Source organism: Plectropomus leopardus, chromosome 6 (assembly GCF_026936395.1).
Source record: "Plectropomus leopardus strain MGB_pleo_1.0 chromosome 6, ASM2693639v1, whole genome shotgun sequence".
NCBI classification, from domain to species: Eukaryota; Metazoa; Chordata; class Actinopteri; order Perciformes; family Serranidae; genus Plectropomus; species Plectropomus leopardus.
The window spans coordinates 3,389,617-3,406,886 of NC_142181.1; the positions used below are offsets into that span (position 1 = coordinate 3,389,617).

Genomic DNA, 17,270 nt, shown 5'->3' on the forward strand with positions numbered 1-17,270 from the left:
TTGCCGCATTGTTTGACAGAAATATGATGTCTAATTCAGAATTGCACAGAGAGTCTTACATATTAAAGTGCTCCATCAACACTTGTATTCCCCAGCTCCATTACAAAGTTTGATTATGTAATGGCACTGAGCTAATCCTGCTATTCTCAGCTCGCTTTGATGTGCTGTCAGTGTATTCCCCATAACCACTCAATCCTGTGGAAGCGGAGAGCAGCGAGAGCCGCAACAACGACAGGCTGAAACTCACGAAACGCTGAGAGAAGAAATAAAGATGCTCCCCCAAACACATCATACCCACTTGGAGGATTTGTGGCCATTTAGGCAGAAATTGTTACTGACATTAACCATTGTTAGAAGGCATGACCCAAAAATTAGTAAGAAATTAGAAGAGAAAAAAAAAGAAGAAAAAAAAGAAAAAAATTTTTTTTAAAAATAGAAAATGACATTGAGAAAGTAATTAAAAAATATAATTTTGTAATTTTTTAAATATGTAATTATGAGTACTACTATAAATAAATTATAAATTTTTAAATATAAATCTATAGTACTACAATAATAGTAGTAAACATGACTAGTAAACCAACCTGTCTGTGTGAAATTTCTTTCAGAATGTGTATTCAAAAATATAAAATACACAAATTTAGGTCCAAACAGGTAATAAAGTAAAACAGTCAAATCAGTGCTTTGAAATTTACAGCAGTGATTTCTGTTTGGGTAAAACTCAGTCGCTGCGTTTGACCGTTACATTAACCTCCATCGAGTGCAGAAAACACAAGTTACTGAAGCAAAAGTCTGCTCACTGCGAGTTTCTCCGGCGCCTCAGTGAGATCTGAGCGCAGCGCTGCGGTGGAGAGCCGAGGTGCCAGATCACTAATGTACAGCCGAGCTTTGCTAATTCAGTCCCACCGGGAACAGCAGCTGTTCGTGCTCAGAGGAGAGCAGTTTACTGAATCTGAACGACGTACCAAAGCAGGATGCAGCACTTTGTTCAGCTCGGTGCTGACTAAACCTTCGTTTTTATTGTCAAAAAATAAAGAACGAAAACTTTATTTCATTCGTGATTTTTAGAGAAGTTGGTGGGCATATTTTTAACATCAGAGGGAGCCAGGTTTGTTTTTTCCCACGATTTCAATTTGTACGATAAGCTCGGCTCGTAACCTCCTCCCTGCAGCGCCATAAACACAGACATGTAAAAGATACTGATCTATATATGTCACTTCCAGCGAGAGAGCAAATGGGCTTATTACCAAAATGTTTTTCTATTCATGTAATTACTTTACGCAACTGCTGGTGATTATTACCATGAAAAATTAGGTCAGGTCTCTAAACCACATACAGAGAGGTTACACCCTCATCTGCGGCTCACGCTGACAAAGTTACTGACATTAGGATTTTGAAAAATGTTCAATACAAAGAGAGTCACATATCCAAAAACTATTGTGTGACTGGGTGCATTTCAGGTCGGATCTCTTGTATTGGCTCTAACTCAACTGACTGATTACAAAGAACCTGTTAGACTGGCACTGGCCTCAAAACAACTCCAGGTGTGTGTCAACACCTAGAGTCATTAGAAGCCTGGGAAAAACCGATGTATGCCTCCATGTACCCGTCAGGTTACATTATTATGATTATTATTATTATTATTATTATTGTTATTGATATTATAATTATTATTGTTATTGTTATTATTATTATTATTAAAATGTCAACAGTTAATAATTTCATCTTATTTGACATTTTTGTAAAAATTTTTGCATATGTTTTCTTGGGTTATGGCCAAAAACATGTTTTATGAGGTGACCTTGACCTTTGACCACCAAATTCTAAGCATTATTTTGTGTTTGTGCCAAATTTGAGGAAACAGATATTGCGTTCACAAGAATGAGAGAAAGACAAGATCACATTGACCTTGACCTTTCACCACCAATTTCTAATCAGTTCATTGTTAAGACAAAGTGAATATTTGTGCCATATTAGAAATTCCCTTGTGGTCACACTGACCTTGACCTTTGGCCAATAAATATTAAAGTTCATCCATGAGTCCAAATAAACATATGTGCTAATTTTATTTAAAAAAATCCCTCAAGGTGTTGGTGAGATATCACATACACAAGAATGAGATGGATCCATGGTCACAGTGACCTTGACCTTTGATCAACAAATTCTAATCAGTTCATTGTTTGGACTTAGTCAGCGTTTGTGCCAAATTTAAAGAAATTCCCTCACAGTGTTCTTGAGGTGTCACATTTAAAAGAATAAGACAGACAAGGTTGCAGTGATCTTGGCCTTTAACCTATGACCAATAAACATTAAAGTCCATCCCTGAGTCCAAGTCAAAGTATGTGCCAAATTTAAAGGAATTCCCTCACAGTGTTCTTGAGATATCACATTTAAAAGAATAAGACTGACAAGGTTGCAGTGATCTTGACCTTTGACCTATGACCAATAAATATCAAAGTCCATCCCTGAGTCCAACACAACATATGTGCCATTTTTTTCTTTTTAAATCCCTCAAACTGTTGGTGAGACATCACATTTACAAAGAGACAAATGCAAGGTCATAGTGATCTTGACCTTTGACCTATGATAGCTGCTGCAGTTGGGGAGGCATTATAAAAAAACACTCAGAGAAAGCACTTGAAATAGTTTGATTTAGAAATGTCTGAGAGACACTGCGGCTCACACTGTATCTGCCAGCAAACACAGTGAAGCTTTGTTCAGGTGGTTATTTCTGATCGAATGCAGAAACCCAGAGGAGACCCTGCTCTTTGTTCTCTCTGCCTAACCTATATTTGCACAGCAGCGCTGCTTCATCTCTGTTCGCGTCCTCTCATCCACTCTCCCCTCCTCTGCTCCACTCCCACCTGAGCCAGACGAACGACCCCTGACACTCTGTCCGCCCCGTGAAACCATGTGCGCTGTCCACACACTGCGACTCAGCTTTTACCTCCGCTTCTCTCCCGGCACGCGGCAACAACTTATCGACAAAATGTGAAATCTTGTACGTGATGACGATACGGTGTACTAATGACCTGTGGAGTATACTGCACGGAGGATGAAGTCTAATCCTCCCTCGAAGGACGACTGAAACCACAAATGCCTTTGAGGAAATTGACCAAAAGTTACCCTCATTTGAACAATTATCCAATTAAGTTAATCTCCGTGAGAGATTTGTGTTGGGCAACAAATTGCAGACAAGATGAATTAAAAGTCACAATCCTTAAGCGGAAATAATATCCAGGAGCACGATGGCTTTCATCGCTGTAATATGCAGAAAGTGTTTCTTACTGAGATGTTACCCAGAGCCCAAAGGGAACTAAAGGTCGACCGATATTGGTTTTTCACGGTCGATACCGATACTGATTATTAGTAGTTAATGACAAAGATAATCTATATTTGTAACTGATATGGATTTACATGAAAATGAAAATCTTTCTGGCAACATTTAGAATATCGAATATAACAAATGTTACATCAAAACTGAAACTTTCAGCATCAAATACAGCAAGTTCCCAGCAACTTTTTGTTTTTAACAAAGTCAAGTGAAATTTTATGTAAAAATTGAATGAATATAAAATCTCCCTGGGGTTTTAAATAGTAAAAGTTCCTCCCATTCTGATACTTTCTTTGCAGTTTTGAACTAATTAATTTTTATCTGTGGCCTTGAAAACAAAATGCAGATACAGATAATCATCAAAATGCCAAATATTGACCCCCAATAATCGGTCAGGCCGATAATCTGTGGAGTCCTCGTGGGAACTCACAGATTTGTAAGGATTTATGCCATTCTTCTTGTCTGCAGAGACTCCTTCATCACTGTACATTTCGCCTTATTTTCCTGACCTCCCCCTCAGCAGTCACTTACCCTCCTGTTGTCTGCAGGGCTGTGGTAGAACTGGGAGATGACCTGCTTGCTGCCGTCCTTCGCTTTAACCCCTGAAAGCTGGAACTTGTCTGAGACGAGCGTGAAAGTGGTCCCGTAGTCGTAGGACACGTAGACCTGCAGACAAAGAGGGGCAAAGGATGCAATCAGTAACTGCAACTTGTGGTCCACAATAAACCAAAAACATGTGTTTACAATGTAAATGTACTGACTGTTTCTGTGCATGTAAATTTTACATGCACAGTTAAGTGGAGCTACAGTCAAAGCTCGATTAGGACATTTAAGTGGACTGCTGTCCTTGTCCCAGTATACAAGCACCAGGGGGAATCAATTTATTGATGGAAGTATGTCTGACTTTGCCATGGTAGATGAAGATATTCCCCCTTTCGGGTAGTTGCTTTAGACTGTTTGGCAACACATTTTGTCAAATGTCCACGTGTCGCCAAGCCCGGCTGGTAAACAGGACTGGACATTTATTTGGGACTATTTGAAGTATAGATAGTAAAAAGGCTTTGAGGCAGTCGTTTAAAGATTTTTTTCATGTGAAAGAAGGTATTAATAAAGATTGTTTCATGAATGTGTGTTGTTGAATTTGTGCTCATTCAAAAGTCCTGTACTGAGGGCTAAATTACTTGAGAAAATTATTTCTTAATATGAGGATTTTTTTGTGTCTGTGGCATTAAAGGGGAATAAATAACAACAAAACACACCGTCATCAGCCCTGAATTACACAACAGCGCATCCCCACAGATAACTGTTACTTAAGAACCTCTTATGAAAACTATTAGAAACAGTTTCTGTGTCTTAAGTTCCTGTTTTTCAGACAGCTCTGAAAGCTGATGAAGTTCACAGGAAAAGAAGTCAAAACAGAAAAAGAAGAGTCATGCTATGTTCGAGGACTGCTGCTCGAGGCTTTCAGCTTCTTTCTAAGTGAGTGTGTGTGTGTGTGTGTGTGTGTGTGTGTGTGTGTGTGTGTGTGTGTGTGTGTGTGTGTGTGTGTGTGGGTGTGTTAATGTAGCAGATGGAGGGCTTAATCTGTGGCTCAACAATCATAACATCACCAGAAACATGAGAAACATGCTAGACAAGTGTGAACACACACCTTCTGCTGCGCTGCTGATTTACTGAGGCAGTTCAGCGCCGAGCGTTCGACAGATAAGTAAAGACAGGTGAGCTACCGTGAACTCCGTGTGAGGTTATCGCAGACAATAAAAGGCTGCGGATGTGCTAGATTTAGCTTTTCCATATTGCTTATGCATGGATGAGTTCAGGTGTACTTACAGAGCTGGTTTTGGGCCCGGTGGCCCCTGCGCTGTCTCGAGCCAAGGCCACAATGACGTTGCTCTTCTCTCCGGCCCAGTGGACCACCATCTGGTTATGAGAGTCGTTCAGGTTGGCCTGCAGGACAAAACAAGCTGAACTTTAGATGCAGTTTAGGAAAAAGAAAGCAAACTCCAAAAACAGAGATACTGGTTCACAGCGAGGCAACGAAGTACAAATGTAGCCGGCATAAAGATTAAAGCATCATTTTATAGACTTTTTATGCTTATTTTTATTAATAATGTCAGTGGGTTTTATTTTATTTTCAATTTTATGCTGTACATTCTGTGAATTCCATTTTTTGTTGCACTTACGTTCTTTAAATGTTGTATTTTCCTTAATTTTATGCATTTTATAAACTATATTTTAGCCTTGCTTTAATTAATGTTAATTGGTTTTACTTTATTTATTTTATTTTCCATTTTATGTTGTGCATTCTTTGCATTCAAATTTTTTATCATACTACTACTATTATTATCGAGCGGGTTTTATCCATGTGAAGATGCATTCTATGTATTCTGTTCTGATTTTATTGTATTTTTTACATTTAGAGGTTTATTATGTCCTTTTGATGTGAGGCACTTGGTGCATGTAATTTCTTTCTTGTAAAGCACGTTGGGCTAAATTTCTTGTATAAAAGGTGCTGTACAAATAAAATGTATTATTATTATTATTATTACATTTACAAACTGTTGTTGGTTTTACAGTAAAATGTGCAGACATTTGGTCAAAAATTGTTACAAAAAGGAAAAAAAATTATATATATATATATATAGCTTTGATATTTGTGATTAGGACTGAATTTGGTTAAAAAAAGTCAATGACAGTAGAAAATCACATTAATGTATAGCATTTATAAAGCCTGATTTTTAAAGGCGTATTTTGTGTGCAGAGCGGTATCAGTGTGAGTATTTGACACTGCACAAAAAAATAATAATGTACTAAAATCAACATCCTGCTAATCACTATCATATCCTAGGCCGCGATAATCAATAAATAATCATAATCTACTTAGCTTGTAGTATATTGAAAATAATTCTTTTTGATACAAAACATAGTAGCATCATGTCAAACACCTGGCATTTAAAGGGTTAAAATTCTGAAAATGAATAAAAAAATTTTTTTTTTAAATTTGATATTTATGAGCAGGACGGATGTTGGTTAAAAAAGATAAACTCAATGAAAGTAGAAAATAATATTATTGTATAATATGTTTTATAGCCTGATTTTGAAAAGCGCATTTTGTGTGCAGAGTGATGCAAGTGTGTAATATATACTGCCGGCCCCGAAAGTTTCTTGATTAGTTTCCTAAAAGTTTAATGTATACCGATACACAGAATATTGATATTTTGATATAAATTAAATGCCACCCCAAAGAGTTAAAGTGAGGAAAACAAAAGGCCTTTCCTATCATGGCTGTAAATATGAAAATGAAATGAAAATGTCTCACACTTGTGAAGGAGGAGTTTAACAAATCAGCCTGACGTGCCGACAGTCACAGGAAAAGATGCATCTCATCGGTTAAACTTGTAGCCTGAATCTGAGGCTGCGGCAGACAGCCGTGACTCGTGCCTCTCAGTAAAACCTCCGTCGTAAAGTTCGGCTGTTTTTACGAGTCAGACTCAGGCACCGAGTCAAGCTCATTTCACATCTGTCATTTTACGAACTAAAGACGCACTAACTTTCCTTCCTCAACCGCCTGACTGTCAGACTGAAACAATGTAAAAAGATAATGATCACCGGCGGCTGAAGCAGCCCTCGAGGCCGCGTGATGACTCGTGAAGTTATGCACACACACGAGGCTTCGACCTGACCTAACCGCCGGCCGTCTGACGTGTATCTGTCAGAGGAGCTAAAAAAAATCACATTAAACAACAAATCCACCACAGCTGTTCTTACAGTTTAACAATTAAAGTTTACAAAATTAAAGCTGCACTAGTTCATATTCTTTAAATGAAGACATTATCGAATGACGATGCAAAAGAGAGAAAAATAGTGAAAATAACATTTTCTCACAGTAAAAAGCTCTAATAAATCCACACCGCCTACAAAACAAGCAAAAATTAGCAACTCACTCGTGCACACGGACGAAAAACGATAATGTTGTGGTTTCAGCTTGTTCCCCCCAAGTGGCCAAAATAATCTTTTATTGCAGCCGAAGTTCTTCTCTTAAAGTGTACAGTTTCATGTCACTGCAGTTATCTTATTTTTTTATTATCAATGATTTTATTGTCAATAAATTCAATAGAAAGACCAAAAGTCAGCAAACAGATCTTAAACTTGTGGCACGTGAATTTGCGTGCATTAACTATTTTATCTTTTGTGTTTCGGACATGTTTGCAAAGAAGGACCATACTGAGTTATACTCGTCTGCTGAGCCTAAAATCATATAAAGTATGAAAAGAAAGCAACTAGATGGAGAATATTTAGTGATTTTCAAAAAGAAGACTTTTTTCATACTTTTGATTTTGTTTTTTAAATGTCTCAAGTTTCAGTTAAAGTAATAAAGCCTTTGTTCAACCCAAAAAAATCTTCTGTTTGTGTTTTTTTAAGGGTCACTGTAACTGATAACAATAATAATTGTGCACCATGAAAAAATACCAAATACTGTGAAACCGTGATATTTTCTGAGGTTACTGTGCTGTGGAAATGTCATACTGTTGCAACCCTACTACTGAGGGTCCTAATTTAAAAAGAATATTATATAATAAAGTATAGTTTCTTTTTATTTAAAGGCTTAATAATGTGTTTTTAGCAAATGTTACTTAACCCTTTAAAACTGGAGAAAATTCATTTGATTTCTTTTAAAAACTTCAGCAATGAGCAACAAGACATGGCCCAAATATTAAAAGTAAAATTTAAAAAAAAGAAAAGAAAAAAAAAGAAAATTACCCAAAAAGTGCAGAAAATTAAAAATATTTTTTTTTTCTGTAAAATAATTTTAAATATATAAATACAATGATTATAAATGTATTTTCTGGACATTTTTCTCTAGTTTTTGGTAATTTTCTCATATTCTTCCCTCTTTTGTAAAAATTTTTTTTTTACTGATTTCATGCCAAGTTGGTCTCTGCCTTTTCTCCTTGTTTTTGAAAAAAAGATCAAACCAATTTGCTCAGATTTCAAAGGGTTAAACAGCTCGTGCACATCCATCTTCACTTAGCACACATATTTGCACATTTTTTTCTTTTTTTCTTTTTTATTGTCTATCTTTTTGGCTTTTTGTTTGTTTGTTCTCTGTACATATCTTTATTATTATTATTATTGTTATTTTATTTTATTCTATTTTATTGTATTTTATTCTATGATGAGTGCTTTCCTTTGTATATATATTTTTGCATTTTTTGCCCTTTTTTTAATGAATATTTGCTCTCTTATTTGCTGCTGCAACAAAACAATTTCCGTCACCTTATTAATAAAGTATTTCTATTCTTTTCTATTCTACTCTATTCAATTCTATTCTATATGAACGCAGTACAAGAAAAGTGATGTAAAACCAGGTTTCAGAGGATTAAAGGAGGGAAATGGTGCATTTGTTGGGAAATGCTAGGGAATAATATATATTTGCTACGCTTGCATGTGCAACAGCAGGATGGTGTACGTGTGTGTGTGTGTGCGTGTGTGTGTGTGTGTGTGTGGCTCACTGGTGCATTATAATAGTTTGTGGAAAACAATGGAGCTGTATGGCACAGAGGAATGAGCTACACAGACAACATTTGTTTGCAGGATCAATTCATTGTTGGTTTTGGGTCGATTTATTATTATTTATTATCCTCATAAGCACCTGGCTCACGAGTGCATGTGTGTAGATACAGCGTGTGTGTTGTCATGTAAAGGGACGCGCTGCTGTAACACATACTAATCCCCCACTCAGAGCGCCTCTCATAGATCAATGAAAAGAAATAGGCTATTTCATCTTTTTCATTGTCACTGCTTCGCCATCTCATCTCCGCAGCTCTTCTTCCCTTATCTTTTATTGATGATTGTATGAGGGGGCAGGCTTCTGAAAAGGCTTTTTTCTTTTTTTGCTTCAAAGAATTTTTCTGCACTCTCCTAGCGACTCACACCGCGGAGTAAACAACAAAAATCTCCGCTCTCCCTGTCAGCTGTGATCAGGCGCACCCCTCGACCCACTGCTGACTCGTGTTTTCTACTATCACAACAATGATGCGGATGGCAGCACCAAAACGTGAGCAAAACGACTGATTTCTTCCAAAAACATGGAAATAAGGCAGTGAGCAACTTAACAAGAAACGGCCCAAAATTTGCAAAAAATTCTTAAAAAAATAAATTTAAAAAAATTCAAAAAAGGAGGTGCTACAAATTAAATTAAATTAACATTTTTTTGTGTAGCATCATTTTTAATATATAATTATAAGAAATATATGAATATAGTTTTCTGGACATTTTCTTAATTTCAGATTTTTTTTGTTAAAAACTTATCTTACAGCAGCTTTTTTCAAATCAATTTCTTGTCACCTTTTATTTAATTTTTTTTTAAGTGTCATGTTGCCTTTTTCCGATGTTTTTAAAAATGAATACGCGGTTTAAATGCTTGTAAAGGGGAAAACAAAACTGATGTCTAGGGATGCACAATACTAGATTTTTTGCCGATATCTGATATGCCAATATAAATAAGAACCCATCTGGCCGGTAACTGATACCAATATTGATATATCCGCTTTTATTCCCAACTACCTTTAGTGATTATGAAGTCTCTTCTGTAGTAAAATTAACAAATTATGCATACTTTTGTCGTGGTGGCCCACATAAAATGAAATGCTTTTTACTTTATGTATTGTGCAAAATAAGAAAAATACTTCAAACTCAGTTTTGATGATTTGTACCTGTTCACTTTGTCAGTGAAAAAATATATAAATATCGGTTTGTGATATCAGTGCCGATATTATTCTGCATCCCTGTTGATGTCAGTCCAGGTTCTAAAGGGTTAATAAAGTATTGCGCCTCAAACGTTTCACCGCCGGTGCGGCGTGCACTGCTGTGCCTGTTGTTCTGTTAACAGGGTTTAGATTCTGCAGCGTTCAACAATAATCTTCCAAGGAGAGACGCATCGAAGAAAAGGCAGAGACGTTAATATCACCGCCCACAGAGGCCTGAAAAATCCATAAAGCAATCCAGCAACGTTGTGTTTTGGTTAAGGAGGTGGGTGATTCTGGAAAATAACACTTCATCACAAAAAACAAAAAGCATGAAGCAGGCTGATATAAAAGTGAAAGAAAAAGATGATCTAAGTGTGGATTCTTCCTTCAGCGTGATGTTGACAGCAGCAAAGACTCTGCGGGAGCAGACGGCCTGTCGCCACAAAGACACAAATTTAACCTTTTCCTCGTGTCACGTCTAACAAAAGGACGACTATGAGCCGCTGTCACGCAGCCAGCCTCACTGATACACAACTTTCTTTCCCGGCACTTGCTTCAGTCCTCCTCCTCCTCCTCCTCCTCCTCCTCCTCTCCATCTTCCTCAGCACGCCTCCCTCAGGGCCGCCTCAGTAAACGCCAGCGCTGTCTCTCAGGCCGAGGTGTTGCAGCAGTAAATCTCTGCATTTTAGGCCTCATTGGCCGCCGTGCGAGCGGGCCAAAAGGGTGCCGGCGGCTCTGCACACTGACACAGCTGAATCTCCACAATGATGATGACTGGGAAGATAAAAACAATTTGCCCGGCTGCAGCAAATTGCAGCATGGGAGTTAACGCTGCGAGGGCCCATCCGTACACTGCAAAATGTGACTTTTAAAATAATCCAGCTGCCTTGAAAAATGTAACTTGATTTATGTTGACTTTACATCTACTTGTTAAGTTTACTTAAAATTTTATTATATTAACCTTATCTTTTTGCAACTTAGAAATGACAGATTTGATTAAATCAATTAGGAGTCGACAGATTATTGGCCTGTCCGAGTATTGGGGTCGATATTTGGCATTTTGACAATTATCTGAATCAATAATAAAAATTAATAAAATTAATTCATTAAAAAGTGCGAAGAAAGTGTCAGCATGGGAGGAATTTTTTTCTTTATAAAACCTCAGGGGGGTATTTTTTAAATTTATTTATTAGATTTTCACTTGACTTTTTAATTTTTATTTTTTTTATATAAATAAATAAATAAATAAAAGTTTCTGGGAACTTTCTGTATGATGCTGAAAATTTTATTTTATTTTTATTTATTTTTAAAATTTTGAAAATCTTTCTGTCAATATTAAGAATTTGGAATATAACAAACTCCAACATAAAACTTTGTGTTTAATTCCCTTTCGCAAATGTTTTGTCAAAACTGAAACTTTCAACATAATATACAGCAAGTTCCCACCAACAAAGTGAAAATTAAACAAAAAATTAGTAGAAAGAACAAGATCATTTCACTTGACATTTTTAAATTAAAAAAAAATAATAATACTGCTAAATTTCAAGTAAACTTAACACTTAGATATAAACATAAATTCAGATTTAAAGTTATTTTTAATTTCCTTTTTCAAGGCGATCGGTTTCCAAGATTATTTTAAGTAAGATGAACTTGTAAGATTTTACAGTGTAGATAATCACTGTCCTGTCCGCAGGTACGGGCTCAAAACGGAGGCAGCGACACTTAACACAGTCTATCTCCAACATAATGAGCTGCGTTTATATACCATTAAAGCTCCCCGCTTTCTTTATGCAACACAGCCTCTTTGTTAGAAGCTCCATAAACTGCTGCTCTGCGCCTGCAGAAAACACACTCTGTGGTTTGGCTCCTAAACTTCGGTCTCACAGATCTTTTAAGCCAATCTAACCTTTTCGTGACCACCAGAGCTCTTTATGTCCTTGATGCCCCGACAGCTGCACGCTGGACCCACAAGCAGCAGCGTTTCCCTGAGATTCTGACCGAGGAACCACTTTACAACATTTTTGTGGTCCATTTAAAATTTCAAATGCACATTGCACTGTGTAAGTACACCATTACCGCCACCGCCCACATTTACAGCTACAGTGTTTACCGCCGGCTAAGAATTTATCTGTAGTGGTCTGTCCACTGCTGAACTGCACATTAGAGAAGCCGTTTTTTTCCCTAATGTATGCTATATTAAATGCAGCATTATTCTGCACTTTTAGGCAGTTTTTTTTTTAACCCTTAGGGGCTGTTTGGCGCATTTTGAGTGATTTTCAGTCTTCATTTTTATGATAATTTTGGTTGTGTTCTTGCATATGGGATACATTTTGGCAAGATTGTGTATTTTTGTTTGATATTGGAATTTTCAGCTCAGCTCTGACGATAAGTCTAAAATACACTGTGTAAACAAAAGTGTTATATTCAGACTGTTAACGGCAAAAAAAGTGCCACTCAAACCCATTTAAACTGCAATTTTTGATCCCACAGTCATCAAACTACACAAACATGCACTGTATTGTTTCTGTGTGTCATTCTCGGCTTTTGCCTTGGAATTTGTCATTTTTACTATTTTCCACACAATAACATCTTTTTTTTTAAACAATATTTTGCACATGGAGAAAATACATGCTATTTCCACTAGGTGCACTGTCACAATCAATGTTGCTGCAAATCATTGATATGATAACCTAAAAACAAATCTAGTTTGCATGTAGCATATTGAAAATAATTCATTTTTGTGTTTTTTTTCCAGGCCAAAAACACAGTGGCATCATGACAAAAACCTGGCATTTAAAGGGTTAACATTCTGAAAATTAATGAATATTTGATATTTATGATTAGGACTGATTTTGGTTAAAAAACTAACTCAATGAAGGTAAAAAATAATATTAATGTACAATATTTTTATAGTGTGATTTTGAAAAGCGCATTTTCTGCACAGAGCGATACAACTGTGTGTAATATTAGAGCGCATCTAAAGGGTTAAAGTTAAAATCCTTACAATGTAATTTGACACCTGTGGTCACTGGGGGCAATAAGCGCATTACAAATCCCGCAGAATCACACCGCCAGAATCTGCCAGTACAGCAGACCGACGCGTAGCCGTAAATGTTTACAGTGCAGCCAAACAAACTGAACTGAGAATTCAAATTCATCGCCTCTTGTTGTTTTAAAGAAAAGTCAATCATTTGACGAGCAGCCAGTGTTCACCTCTGTGACGAATTCTGTTTTTTTCCTCTATCACAATAAAAGCCTTCCTGTGGTTAGCAACTTAAAACATTTTAATGAGAAGCAGAAGCAGTAGGAAATGTTGAATTAGGTCTAATTTAGCAGTGGGACAGCTGTTGGTATACAGGGAAGAGATGCTTCTATTAATGAGTTAACATTACAAACAGTAGCACTACAGTACATGTATTTGTACGTGTACTTTTGATGTGCGGGTCATTTGAATCCCACGCAGGGATGGCGGACTCTGCCACGAACAACACAAACTACTGAGGATGTCCTGATCCGATCTCAGAGATCAATACTGGGGCTGATCAAGGCATTTTTTCCTGATCTGGATCTGCTATATAGATCTCTATGAAGCCTGATGCAATCCTTAGTTTACATCAGCTGTCATCGAGGTGTTTTTACTCGTGAAATAATAAAAAATCTCAAGGCTTATGGCACTAAATGAAAAGGTATATCCGAAAATGCGAGTCAGGGTGGATTATCTCACCGTTACAAAGTGCTGTCCTGGTTAATCATGCACGGAGCAAAATGTTCTATACATAGAAATGTTGTCTTTGTTAACCTGCGTCAACATCGCTCTCTTATTTTGACAAGGTGGAGAAGCTGTAGCCTGGTAACAGCTGAAGAGAGACACCTCCCATCTCTGCATTTTCACTCAGCACACTGATAGAGCTGCTTTGTCAGAGTTTTGCATTTGTCTGCATATAATGCTTCAGGCTAATACGAATTCAGTATTGCTGCTGGTGTAATTCCTATTCAGCATATTGCCTGTGCTGTTTGCTCCTTTCTTTTTCCCTCACACACACACACACACACTACACTGCAACATGGCGGGTAGTCCAGAGGTGGCTCTATAAGTGGCAGAGAGGTGTTCCTCATCTGCTCCCGTCCATCAATCTCTGCGACAGCTTTGTGGTCACTTGGGGAGTTGTGGGGGGAGGAGGTGGACTCAAGCGCATCGCAGAAAGCCAACACGGCTACTGTAGTGCCACGCTTTCTGTGTGTCGCTCTCACACACACATGCATAATGCATTCTGTCTCACCAAAAAGCTATCTTGTGTGAGCCCTTCATACCTGACGGAGCAGACAGGATTCAGTAAACCCAGCAAACGAGTCCGAGAGTGCAGGGTGGGGTGAGGATTTTTTATGACGGCTCCTCAGTCAGACCTTGAGAGCCGACAGACTGGAACAGCGAGTTTATCGCCATCTTAATAGTTCCCCAACCCTCTCTTTGGGAAGAGGGGAGCCAGATTTATATCAGCGCTGGCACATCCTGGTCAAATAATAAATAAAAACTACTGAGCAAAAGCACTAAGTTACTTCTTTTAAGTGCATGAATCAAATCTCGCTTCAGAAATGAGACTAAAAATGTGTATTTGCTTTTAATAAATTCAGACAAAAGTTCTTGGTGCTTTTTTTATGCAGAAAAAGACCCTGATTTCTGGACCCCCTGGGGTAAAATGCCCCCCTGCTTAATTATTTTCCCCTAATCAATATGTTAGAGGTTGACGGATTATCAGGGCCGATATTTGGTATTTTGCTGATTGTCTGTATCAGCATTTTATTGTAATTTAAATCAATTAATTAAAAAGTGCAAAGAAAGTGTCAGCATGGGAGGAACTTTTACTTTGTAAAACCTCAGGCAGATACTTTTGTTTTATTCATATTTTAATTAATATTCACTGGACCTCATAAGAAAAGTTGCTGGGAACTTGCTGTATATGATGCTGGAAGTCTCAGTTTTTGATAAATATTTTGGTATTGAAACAAAGTTTTGTGTTGGAGTTTGTTATATTCCAAATTCTAAATATTGACAGAAAGTAGGTCTGGGCGGTAGGACCTTGAAATAATATCATGATATTTTTAGGCCATATCACGTTATATATATCACAATATTTTAAATCTCCTCAAAAGCTTCATAAATGCTGAACTGGGCAACAAAATCAAATGTCACAACATGACAAAATACGTAGATACTGACACCGTGACAATATTTTAGGGATGATTATTTGTACTCTGGACAGAATATTAACACGATGAGATTTTTGATGATCATCAGTAATGCGATTTAAAGATTTAAGTGGGTGAACACAAGTTTTATAACAAGTAGAACATAAGTTTAGGAAAATTACTTCACTTTACTGCAGCCTTTAAAATCAGGGAAACACAACAATTGTTTCATATCATGATATGACATTTTTCAAAATCTCAGACGGTATGTGGTCTCATATCATGGTAATGGTATGTATCGTCTTTATTGCCTAGCCCTTACAGAAAGATTTCATTTTTTGGTAAATGCATATCAGCTCCAAATTTCGGTTATCAGTCTCATTAACTACTAATAATCGGTATCGGCTCTGAAAGCCGATATCGGTCGACCGCTTGTTTGTACTCATTACGTCTATGTCGAGGTGGAAGGCGATAGGTTGAGGGCAAAGAGGCTATGGTTAGGGTTAATACTAGCCAATCACAGCACAAAACAAGGCGTCTAAAATTCGGGTGTGTCATGACAGTTGTGGCTAACGTCGCCTCAAGCAGACACGATGAGCCAGACATAGATATCTGGTTGGATCGGTTCTTTCTAACTCCTCGTTCTTAGATTTGTAACAGATTTGATTTCTGCTCAGTTTTTTCTGTCATGCAGGTAAAATTACCAAACCTGGTTCCTGCGGTAAGCCCCACTGAGTCCCCGAAAAGAGGTAAAACTGCCAGAGAGGCAATTTGGAAAAAGGCCATAAAGACTTTTAGAGACCATTAAGTGGATCTCTTGAAAACAAATTAAACAGTGCTTCCTCTATACGGGCCCATCTGTAATGAAAAAGTTCTGTCTGCACATATTACATTAATAATAAGTGAAATTTTATTATGACATTTTATGTTTATATCCAACTGGAAAAAGCCTTAAGATGAGTTAACTAAGGACTGACTCGTGCTTCAAAAGGGTGCTTTTTTTAGGAGCAGTTTCTACAATAACTTTCTTGGTTTTTAGACTTTCCCGCTCTTGGTTCCTTAACCCTTTGAAACCTGGAGTCGACGCCTATCACATATATTCAAACCTGATTTGAACCCTGAGCCAACTGGTGCAATTTTTTTTCCAAAATATGGGAAAAATTAGCAACTTGGTGAGAAATATTCCACAAATTGCAATAAATTTGTTCTAGATTTTTTTTTAAGCCAGGGGGAAACACTAGGGAAACACTATATTTATAATTGTCATTATTTCATATTTGAAATTAGGTTACAGAATTATTATATTTTTGTAAGCCCTTTTCCTGCGTAATTTTCCTTTAACTTTAACTTAACTTTTCCTGTAACTTTTTTTTTGTTGTTAAACTGTTTTTTATTTATTTATTTTACTTATTTTCAGTTAATTTTCTTTTTTTACTAATTGCTTAATATTGTAAAGTTGTTGCAAATTAAAAATGACAATTTCAATTAAATCAATCTTTTTAGGTTTAGTAACTTCAGATAACAAAATTTACTGTGCGATATCTCTGTATTCTGCTGGTTGTGGTCTGCTGTAATATGACTACTCAGTCATATTCGTATTTCCTTAAACACGTTAAGAAAACAGAACTGGCAGCTCAGCTAACTTCCTCATTCTCAAAATTGTCTTTGTCACGATCAAGTAAAGTCGGAATAATTTAGTTTACTGAAGTTGCTAACATGAAAGAAAAGGTAATTCCTCTTGTCATTTTTAGGTTACAACAACTTCAGAAAATTAAGTAAATACAGACAGACAGCTGTAGCCTCGAAATGCTTTGAATACATAAAAATTTTAAATAAAATAAAAATAAATAAATATTGAAATATCTTAAGCATTAAATCTAATGTAAAAAGAAATTAAATTAAAATCAAATGACTTAAATTTGACCAAGACATACATTTTCATCAAAAGACTTTAACAGGTGCCAAAATGAACACGGGTTTCAGTCTCTCTGAATGGCATG

At 36.8% G+C, this 17,270-nt stretch overlaps 1 protein-coding gene across 1 annotated transcript in view; it reads right to left on the reverse strand.

Annotated features, from left to right (window-relative positions):
• The window catches only part of sorl1 (sortilin-related receptor, L(DLR class) A repeats containing), a 112,400-nt gene that overhangs the window by 82,469 nt on the left and 12,661 nt on the right, over positions 1 to 17,270 (reverse strand). The window contains exons 2-3 of the mRNA XM_088078498.1: positions 5,165 to 5,281; positions 3,866 to 4,000 (exon numbers count right to left, since the gene is read on the reverse strand). Of these exons, the coding sequence (XP_087934624.1) occupies positions 3,866 to 4,000; positions 5,165 to 5,281 (252 nt within the window). The remainder of the gene's footprint in view (positions 1 to 3,865; positions 4,001 to 5,164; positions 5,282 to 17,270) is intronic.